This window comes from Linepithema humile, chromosome 1, assembly GCF_040581485.1.
Source record: "Linepithema humile isolate Giens D197 chromosome 1, Lhum_UNIL_v1.0, whole genome shotgun sequence".
Taxonomy (NCBI): Eukaryota; Metazoa; Arthropoda; class Insecta; order Hymenoptera; family Formicidae; genus Linepithema; species Linepithema humile.
In genome coordinates, this window is record NC_090128.1 from 33,292,144 (window position 1) to 33,303,158 (window position 11,015).

Here is an 11,015-nt window from a genome sequence, read left to right on the forward strand (position 1 = left end):
CGCATTAATTATCATGTGCAGCATATTCGTTCGACGAGAAAAGAAACGAGCGGACGAGAAAGAAAGGTTTCCAGCGGTGAATAACGTGACAGATTTTTTTCAGCGAAGGATAATCTAATCGCACACGGATTAAAAAGTTAGAGAAATGATAAAACCAGCGATAAGGTAATTGTTTTGTGATATTTCCAAATATTTTCCACTTATCCTTTGGCATACTTCACTTCCTTAAAATCAAATTTGCGGTATCCATCTCCATCTCTCACCCGAGATCTCCTTTCGACTATTTTTATTTTTCCATCGCGAGTCCGTCGTGTATTATCTTACGATTAATTGTCATATCATGTATAGTAGAAATTAATGGTGACAAGAGGAAAAACAGTACATTGTTTCTGTTAAAATAAACTTTGTTGAAAAATAGCATGTGTATCTCAGTATTTTATTTTTATTAACTGTGTCATGTTTTCAATAATATGTAATAAGTGTAATTATGAGATTTTCTTTAGTAACGATTATATGTCAGCCACACGTGACACATGATGAATATTATCTGGTTTGATAAGGTGATAAAAAAGAGAATATAATAATATTACACTTTCTGAAACATCAAAAGATAAGATAAAGTAGTATAGATTAAGTCAATTAAAAGATTAAGACAACACACTCCATCGACATATTTTTATATTTTATTATCAATAAGACAAAATAAATATGAAATAGTCTTTCGATTAAAAAAGTTTTCCAAAACTTGCCATTAACATATTAATTAAAATTTTTAAAATAAATAAAAATTGATTTTTTAAATTTATTAATAATATTTGATATCATTATTTTTAATACATAATAAGTAATAATATAAATATTATATATAGATTAATATATAATAATTAACATATTGCATATCCATAACTAGTTAGTCGTTAGTCTTTCAGCTTTGCCTGCAAACAAAAAAACAATGATTAAAAATTATGTTGCTAATAATTTAAGCGTAATTAAGCGTAAATAATTTTGATTAATCAAAATTATTATGCTTGAAAAAATATTCGTTTTACTTCCTTCAAACATGATTAACGTCCATTTCACGTTAATATCTCAGCAATATTCTATTATTATTCCGAGAAATCTTATTATTGCACTGCTAGTCACGAGATGTTCGGAATTTTAAAATTTATAGCAATGTGTATAATTTAAATATGGATTGTCATGTCAAACGAATACGTATAAATTGCAAAATATCACGTTAGAAAGAATTGAACGAACGGCAAATTTATGCAGAGGCATATTTTTACCAATTCATGGATGGCGAGTACACCATCTTCCTCGTGCTTCAAAATTTCTATGTAGGCCCTGCTGTCTTGACCCACTTTTACAACTTTGCCAGTACACTTGTTATTCTCCACGCTGCCGGAAATGACGTCGCAGTAAGTGCCGGGTCGCAGACAGGTGAAGAGATTCTGTTTCAAATCATTGCTGTCATTGTTGATCGCGAAGAATCCGCGATTTCCGCGGCAGAAGGCGGCTTGATTCCAGCCGTTGTCCCACCAGAATCCGACGTTGGTTTGATTCACAGCATTTCGGAAGTGCACCATGTTGTAAATCTGACGCCACCTGTGTTCGCAGACCCAGCCGTTGCCGCAAGTCAGGTCAGAATTGATGATCGGAGACAGAAGATTACCGGAAGCGTCTTGCGGCGGACTCGCGTCGAAATTGTCAAAAGCGAAGGAGCTCATAATACGCGGAACGCCGTAGGGATGCGCCAACATGAAAGCAACGGCCATCTACGATACGATCGCTCGCTATTGAATTCGCATTTTGATAATATACTAGTTAAATTCTTCTTTAGTAGTCTATTTCTCTTTAACGTTATTTTTTGTACTTTTTTTCGATAACTATTTTACAACCTTATACAATTTCGCCGACTTGTAGTTCAGTATTGCGGAATTGCCCCGTTGAGTATCATGGTTGTCGATGAACACCAGAGCGTCCTTTGACGGTAACATGCCCCATTCTTCTCCCCAATTACGGAACCATCTTATTTGATCGCCTCCCCTCAAGGCGTTGCTGATCTTCATGCCATATGTGAATTCTGTCACCGCGCCGAAACTGTTGTATTCATATTTTTTGACCGCTTCGTTACTACCGTAATCGATTACTTCTTGAACTATATAAGGCCGCGTGCCTGCAGGATAACCATGATCGGTATTGAGATTTTTCAGCCGCGAGAAAATCACTTTTAGATCATGTGGCCACATGTGTTTAGCTGCATCCACTCTGAAATTAAAAAATTAGGAGTTTGAGATTTTTTATATTGGCAAGATAAAAATAAAAGCATACGTCTTGATTCACTAACGTTTTTGATTAAGTTCGAACTATTATTAAAACTCGTTCGCATCGAGAAATTATAGAAAAAAATTAGATTTTGATGAAAAATTCGCGGAACATTGAAATCATAAAAAGACACATTACGACAAAAGCACGTATAAGATTGCAAGGTTCTGCTAACCGGATACCAGCCACTCCAGCGTCGATGACTTCGTTCAAAAAGTTGACAATCTTCTCTCTGACGTGCTCCTTACTCTGATTGAGATCGTGCAGACCGGACAGTTCGCAGTATCTTACATTGAACTCATCGTTGTAGTTGTTGATGGGACAAGGAGGATAGTGAAAATCAGCGTGTGTGTACGGCACTGCCGGATAGCTGAAGTTAAAAGTGTTCGCCGTCGAGCCGCCGGTACCCTTTGCATCTTGATGATTGCCAGTCATGTGGTTGAACACTACGTCGACGAAAATTCTCACGTTGACGTTGTTACACCTGCGAACCATATCCTTGAATTCCTGTGGCGTACCCGATCTCGTGTGCCAGATGTAAGATATAGGTTGATAACGTTCCCACCACGGTCTATTGGGTACAATTACGTTTTCTTGGATCGGCGAAACCTGCAGCAATTTATAGAATTTCGATCAATCTGTACGAAATTCAATGAATATCTTGTAAGTCAATTGTATTTTTTTTTTTATATTATATTTCATATTTTTAAGGAGCTAAATTTTTTACGCGCGCGTAGCGCGCGCAATGTTATGTTTTAGTGTTGGAAAAACCATATTTTTATTGATTAATTTATGGTATGAGTTGTTGTGATAATATTTTAACTTTACATTTAATCTCTTATACGTCAAGAATTGTGAGATAACAAAATGTCAAACACAGTCTTCAATCGTGATGCATGGATATTAGACACGCCTCCAATTGTTAAAAGTTCATTCAACTTTGTGTGTTAAAGCAATATTGATTTCGTATGTACATATTAATTTTATGATAACAACTTTAAATAGTACATCAAATTTTTAAGACAGGCGGAACAGATACTAAACAAATACTTGATAATATAATCATCGGGATGTATTGTATTATTTGAGAAGATTCACGATAGCACACAAACAGGCGATGATATATTAATACATAACAGATCAACACATATGTGTTCTGTCACATTCTAATGTGTTAACTTAGTTCTAATATTATCTAATCTTATCATTCTAATATTGATTTAATTTTTCTAAGTCTTTTTTTGTCCGAATGCGCTCAAATTTCATTGTTATTTTGTCGTTTTGCCGCGTCGAAACAAAAACTGATTTATTAAAACAGTTAATTATTATTAATAATTTTAACTAATTAAAAAATGTTTTATTACTTTATGCGTATTTATAAATTTATTAAAATTATTCCTGTAGATTCAATTCTCCGTTCAGCATTGGTCAACAATTTTCTCTCAAAAAATTAATTGATTGCTTGTTATATTTTGTTATATTCTCACCTGTACGCCACCGAATCCATGAGGACCGAGAAACCTTTCACACTCTACCGCGATATCATTCCATTTCCACTCAAACAGATGCACCATGCCATCGTGGCCGGGTGCATAGTGAGTATCCTTCTGTGCGGCTACCGCCGACAATATTGTTAATGCACATACCAGTATACGCATGTTCGCACAATGATGCTTCAAATCCGTTCCGGGGAATATATAATAACACCCACCGCTCGTGCGAAGGTTGTTGTTTTACGACGATGCGTCATTTTACCAGGAATTCCTGTCCGCTTGAATCACGTCACCGCACTGATAAATGCGTATTTATCGCTAAAATGTAGATCGATCAACGTCGTTTCTTATAAGTTATCTAATTAATGAGTAACATTTCTCCAATTAAAAATTTGAATTGACATCCAAGTGCACTGACATCCAAGGTTGCAGCTGTAACAACATCTGCATAAATGCGTTATCTGTCCGTTGCTGTCTCGAGAGCGGGAAAATGCATAATTACGATAATCAAAAGTAACTAAACTTAATGAAACTTTATTGAAAATTTTACGTGCCGAATTTTAGGAAAATAACTAACATTACATAAAATTCGATATTTTTTATCACATTTTTTTTATTATTAATAATAATTACAATTCACTTATTAAATATTATTGTGTGCTATAAACGAAATAAAAGATTATTACAATTTAAGATAGAGAATACAATATTACGTAGTTTTTTATATTGATCCTATAATGATAATTGTAATTTTATATTTTATATTGCAAAATAGTGTTTGTTTTTTGTTATATAGTTGACCTTAATTAGTTCGTTGTCTCTTATGAAAACATAAATTATTGATAATTTGTGTTTACATGAATTACTGATAATTTCTGTTTTCATAAATTTCTTCCATTCTAATAATCACATATTTGTGCCATTGTTATACTTCTTATACTAACATTCGAGCAAACACATATGTTTGTGTGCTGACAATTTTATTTTTCGTAATTATTTTTATGAAATATGCTTGTTGTTCCATTTTATAATTACACTCAGTTGCATATTTTTTGTCAACAATGCGCGTCAACAAATGTATCATGTGAATGTATGTACGCAACGTCATTAAGTTTATTCATTTATTAAATGGGTAAAAATAAGGTCATCTAATTCATAAGGTTATCTATTCATGAAGTGTTGCATTGCACGTGTTTTGTTGTTCAAAAAATGCACCTGTTCAAAAAATGGAAAATGCAAAATAAGATCAATAATAATGATTTTGAAACATATGTGAAGAGCATTAAAGATAGATTCGTCTACACATGTGACAAAAAGGTGTCGTGTGTCCAGATATTATAACAATTTACTAAAAAGTATGGAAAATAGGAGACACGTTTTTCGATAATTGCAGCTGGATTTGAATAGCGTCGCTTCAATTAAAAAAATGATAAATAAAATTGAAACTGGTTTAAAACATGAATTAATTTGCCGAAATTTTAAAAAATTTTGTAAATTTTTTCCGGATGTTCCTTTATTTCGCTACCAAGATTAATCTTGTGTATGAAGTTATTATTAGATATTTTGATGTCTTTATCAATGATATTTTAATTTAGATTAAGTAAATATTATCACAAAAATTTCTTACGGATACTGCTTATCTTAAATATTACGGTATGTTCTTAGATGAGTATTTATAGAGACTGCTTGAAGCTCTGAACAAACAAGGATTATTTTATGAAAATATGTGCACATAAATACGAAACACGTACACCGTATACATAATATATTTATCATTGCCAAAGAAAGAAAATGCAATTAATTTTATAATGCAATTTTATTTGTATACTACAGCATAGTATTGCATTCGAAGTTACACGTAATTCTGTATTAACCACATCCAGATTTAAAGAATATTGCTTTCAAGGCGCAATTTTATAGTTTCTCCTGCAATAATATAAAAAATTAGATAATATTGTCATATATTTGTTATTTTTTTCTTGATTTTTATTCCACTAACCTGAACATGAATAGCTAGCACACCTTCCGGCTCATTTGCCAGAATCTCGATGTCAGCGGTACCATCGTCGTTGACCACGACCGATTTTCCGCTGCACTTGCAATTTACGACACTTCCGGTTATGACGTCGCAATACGTACCAGCCGGTAGTCCTGTTTGCAATCGTTCGTGAAGATCACCATTGATGTTAAAGGCGACGAAGCCTTTAGCGCCGCGGGAAAAGGCGATCTGATTATTTCCGTTGCTCCACCAGTTATCCAGGCTTTCATTTTTCACAATATTGCGAAATTGGACCATGTGATAAATCTGTGGCCATCTGTGCTCGCAGACCCAACCGTTAACGCACATGCCGTCGACGATCTCAGGCGAAATGGTGTTGCCGTCCGCGTCCGCCGGCGGTCCTTGGCTCGGGTCCTCGAATGCGAAGGAGCTCATAATTCGAGTGTGGCCGTAAAGATTGGCTTGCATAAAGGCTATCGCCATCTATATGATAATTAAAAATTTTTATATAGTAAAACGGAAACACTTCTGTTTGTTACTTATAATTTCTCAAAACATTAAAACCTGCCTTGTACTCTTTCGGATTTTTGTATGTAAGAATAGCGGCTCCGCCGGCACCATGGCCTCTCTGATTATCATGATTGTCGACCATGGTTAACGCATTATTAGAAGCTAACAGTCTCCAACTTTTCGGATCATTGATAGTCCATAATCTTTCTAGGTTATCTTGTTTACGGAACATAGTTCCTAGGATAATGCCATACTGAAACTCGATTACATTTCCACAATTCTGATACTCGAACTTGGTGATAGCTTCACCACCGAGATCGATGACCTCCTGATAGATATAAGGTCGCGTGTCACTGGGATATCCAAATTCGGTGGATAAATTTTTCGTTCTATTGTAAATCACACATAGATCTTCCGGCCTCATGTGCTTAGCTGCATCAACGCTGTAAAAAAATAGAATAGAAAGAGATAACAATATATTTAGCATATTTATATTAATAATCATGAACAATTGCTACTTGAAATGTGTCTTCTAGTGCAAAATACGCAATCAAAAAAGATTTATCTGTAATTAGATGGTGATATTAAATACTCATATTTTTGTAATAATACGAAATATCGTTACGATGTTATCACTACAAAATATTATGAAACTGTAACATCACCTTTGTAGTAAAGTCATTAACGTATGATAATTTTGTGCAGTGTTATTTGCAATAATACACATTAAAAAATAAAAAAACAAGCAAGACATAATGACTTCTTGATAAAAATTGTAAACAATGTTATCTTTTTTATATAAACGTATTTTTTTTACTTTAATCTAATTACGTGTGTCCATTTGTTATAATGATGACGACTTTGTCTCTGCTGTAATACGCGATAAAAATTTTATTGGGATAAATATGATAACTATATACTTCAATAATTAATTGCTGTACTCAAATAAATGATTAATTCATGAGTTTTCTCAACAGGCTGCTCCTCACGCATGTTGTATAAGGTTGCATCGGGTATAAAGTTGCATATAAAATTTTCCATGCGTCTTGTCTTATTGCGTCTTTGCCTTGCCGTACAGATGTCTTATTACAGATGACCGCTCATTCCGAATACTTCTTATTTCGCATGCGGCATGCAGACAGGATCGGTAGCTAATGCGGCTCGGGTCGTTGGTTCAACATTCCAGACAGTTATTTCCGCGCCGAATTATGAATGCTGAAGCCGAGGAGTCGGCTCGTTAATTAATTTACGCTATTTGGTCAATTAAGATTTTTCACCATTTGAATATTGCGGATGCTGCAAATCCTGTTGAATTTAATCGCACTCGCGATAATCACTGCATTCGTCGAGCACTCTTCTTTTTGCTGCCGCGTCGATGCAGCACGGTGGCTAACGAACCGAGGGTCGGAGTTCATTGCAACTTCGCGGAAAATAATGTGACCGAGTAACGTTATTTATTTTCGCTGTAATTTACTTCTGAGTAACACGCGATAGTTAGTGCAGAGAGTTATTTTGTTTACAAGATACGGCCGACCGTCGTATTAATTGACCGAGTTATTTGGAATCCTCGGATTATTGTCGCATATTTTAATTTACTGAAATATGTTTATCGCGACGGAATTTTTATTAATCATAATACTGCGTCAAATATATTTCGTGAAATTATTGCATATGTGCTTGTAATCATTTTGTCACGTTATTTTTGACGCAATCATAATTTTGCGCGAGTGAAAGATCGTACATGGAAAAGAAAAATTTGATCGCAGCAGTAAAATTTCTGCTACTACAACGTGTAGCTAAACAAAAAGGAAAAGGTTTGCTACTATAAGCAATAATTTGATATTATAACAAATTTGTTTTGTTAATAAAATAGAAATAATCTTTCTAAATATAAATTTGTTTGTTTTGTAGAAATACGAATTTACTGCTGAAAAAATAATCTCTTAGCAGATTTTTAGAATGTTTTTAAATGTATTTTGTCGTTAACTATTATAATGGAATAAGAATCAATTTGTAATTATATAGCGAAATAATATATCGATTTATCAGAATATCTTTTGCAAGCAAAATGTTATCTATGCGATAACTAAGAAATTTTATTACAACAGAATTCACAATGCTGCTGTTCTAGCAAACTTTTTCTACTTTTTTTCACATCATGACTTTAGCGCACATTCAACGTACATCTCGTCAGGATTTCTTAATAATCGTGATTAACGCGCGCGTATCATCGTATTCCTTCTCGGAATGTATGCGAGGTATTCGCAGTTCGCGATGCACAGTACAGTCCGCCCCGTTATCATTCCCGACGCATATATCGCTCTTTCCGCTTGTAGAGCCACCGGTTCGGTACGAGATGGTACGATTTCGCTGCGGGTTACAATTATGAGCAAGGTGCGTAATTAAAACCTGATGTTCCTCATTTATTAATGCTACCAGACGAGCCGGCCACTGTCAGTGCTCCGCGGCACCGCTCGTCCGGTTTAATGTTAAACATCATCACTCTTCGGCGCCTCTTCGACGCAAGAAGAAAAGAGAGAGATGCATTGGAATAGAGAGTCTCGTCCTGCGATTTTACACTTCGAATTTTATGTTTCATTCGCATATTTTGTCGCGGAATGTACCGACCGTGCGTCGATCGTTGCACGCAGATAGGAATTTATCAGTAAAACGCGATCGCGGCTACTAATGACTTAATCAATTTTATGTTTTTTTCCGTGCAGCTAAACTCGGACTGACCGCTGCAAATTGCGGTTGAAAAAGTACTGAAAAATTTAACGCCACTGATTCAATCGATATCTCGCGGAGCTCTTTCAGCAATTTCCCGCCAACTTAATTGCGCTTTTATATCAAATAAATTCTGTCAATTGCTCCGCCAATAATTTTCGATAAAAGAAAGAGATTATACGCCAAATGCGATTGGGGATAATTACCGAAAGCCGGCGATTCCGTTGTCGATGGCGTGGTTGAGAAATTCAACTATTTTCTCGCGAACGTGCTCCTTGCTCTGGTCCAGATCGTGAAGGCCGGACAGTTCGCAATTACGGACCTCTTCAGGGTCATTGTAATCGTCGATAGCGCACGGCGGTGTGTGGAAGTCCTTGATGGTATAAGGGACACCCGGATAATCGAAGTTTCTCGGATCAGCCCGCGTACCGCCGGTGCCTATCGCGTTGTCTGCGTCCGCCGTCATGTGATTAATAACCACGTCGACGTATATTCGTACGTTAGCCTTGTTACATCGACGCACCATATCCAGAAATTCGACTTCATTTCCAGATCGAGTGGCAATTTTATAAGACAATGGCTGGTATCTCTCGAACCATGGTCTATTTTTTATCACAAGGTTTTCGTGAATCGGGGAAACCTACGAAAACAAAATTCTTTTGTAATCTTTGAGCAAACAGAAAACAGAATTCTTTTGTAATTGCCTTTCTTCTGTTGTGAAATGCTGTTAGCACTGTCGACTACTTTTCATTTATCTTAAAAAATGCAACAAAATTAATTTGAAATTAATCAATATTATTAATATAATATTAATATATATATAATTTAATATATTATTATATTAATTATATTAATATATATTAATATAATTTTGTTATTTTATATAATAAAGATTATCATACATACTTGCACACCTGCGTAACCCATTGGACCAAGGAAGTCTTCGCATTCCTTGGCGATATCACTGAACTTCCATTCAAACAGATGGACCATAGTAGTCCTATCGTCCACATAATGCGGATCCTTCTGGGCGACCACGGCCGCCAGTATGGTCGTGAAACCGAGAGCGAGGAATAACATGTTGACGAAGCCAACCAAACACGAGAACTAACGACCACTCTGTGAACGGATCTAATTTATAGACGTTACATTGTTGATTCTACGACGATTATTGATTAAGCAAGGCGCGCTTTATCATAATGCATATTGTTAGTAGAGCAAATAGATAATCGTTGCTACATCAGATATTTTTCCTGAGTGACATTAATTGTTCATAGTCAAGGTGATTGTATTATTACGTATTATTATTTTTACGATATATGTGCTGTAAATCATTGTCACGTTTCCGTGTTTGTTTTGTTATATTTCAGATAACGCTGAGAAACACGACACGTGGAATAAATTACATAAGAACATTCAAAATTTAATTAGGATTTGATTGATTCTTTGTCTCCAGATTTTGTTAGTGTAGAATCATTGTAAAAAAAAATTCAATCAGGCGTTTTTTGCTTGTAGCGCTCGATATTTTGGCGTGATCGGCAGCCTTTTTAAAAGGCCATTAACACCGAGCACTCGGGCAGCGTCGTCAATGGCAGATGGTGCGATTGATAGATTGGGACAGACTAAATCTCGCGATATCTTATGTCATAAATGTAGCTGGGACGCTGGAAGCATAATTATTTGTGATGCGCCTACCATCTGACGCTCGTAACGAGCCGATCAACGGGGGGGAGAGCAAAGAGAGGGAAGACAGAGGGAGAACAAGGTCGGCACGAGTGCGAAATGTCATGATAATATTCATCGATCTCCTTAGCGTGACGCCTTTCGCTATTTATTTGGGATGATTTGTCTGCGATTTATCACCGCGTCGACCGCTCCAACATTTGCCACGCGAGCCGCGCGGAGAATACATGATGGAGCGAGTGAGATAGCGTAATCCAGGTGTTGAACGTACGATGCAT

General features: G+C 35.7%; 2 protein-coding genes across 2 annotated transcripts; both read right to left on the reverse strand.

The window, feature by feature from the left end:
• Window positions 1–788: 788 nt before the first annotated feature.
• Window positions 789–4,001, reverse strand: LOC105670714 (alpha-amylase A). The gene is made up of 5 exons (XM_012364393.2): window positions 3,813–4,001; window positions 2,501–2,934; window positions 1,899–2,268; window positions 1,287–1,775; window positions 789–935 (listed from the first exon to the last, which is right to left on the reverse strand). The coding sequence occupies exons 1-5, from the start codon at window positions 3,981–3,983 to the stop codon at window positions 918–920; spliced, it is 1,482 nt and encodes a 493-aa protein (XP_012219816.1). The 5' UTR covers window positions 3,984–4,001; the 3' UTR covers window positions 789–917.
• A 1,614-nt stretch (window positions 4,002–5,615) lies between these two features.
• LOC105670713 (alpha-amylase 2) lies at window positions 5,616–10,165 on the reverse strand. The gene is made up of 5 exons (XM_012364392.2): window positions 9,961–10,165; window positions 9,261–9,694; window positions 6,386–6,770; window positions 5,818–6,300; window positions 5,616–5,744 (listed from the first exon to the last, which is right to left on the reverse strand). Exons 1-5 carry the CDS (start codon window positions 10,132–10,134, stop codon window positions 5,733–5,735), a joined length of 1,488 nt encoding a protein of 495 aa, XP_012219815.1. The 5' UTR covers window positions 10,135–10,165; the 3' UTR covers window positions 5,616–5,732.
• Between the last annotated feature and the right edge of the window lie 850 nt (window positions 10,166–11,015).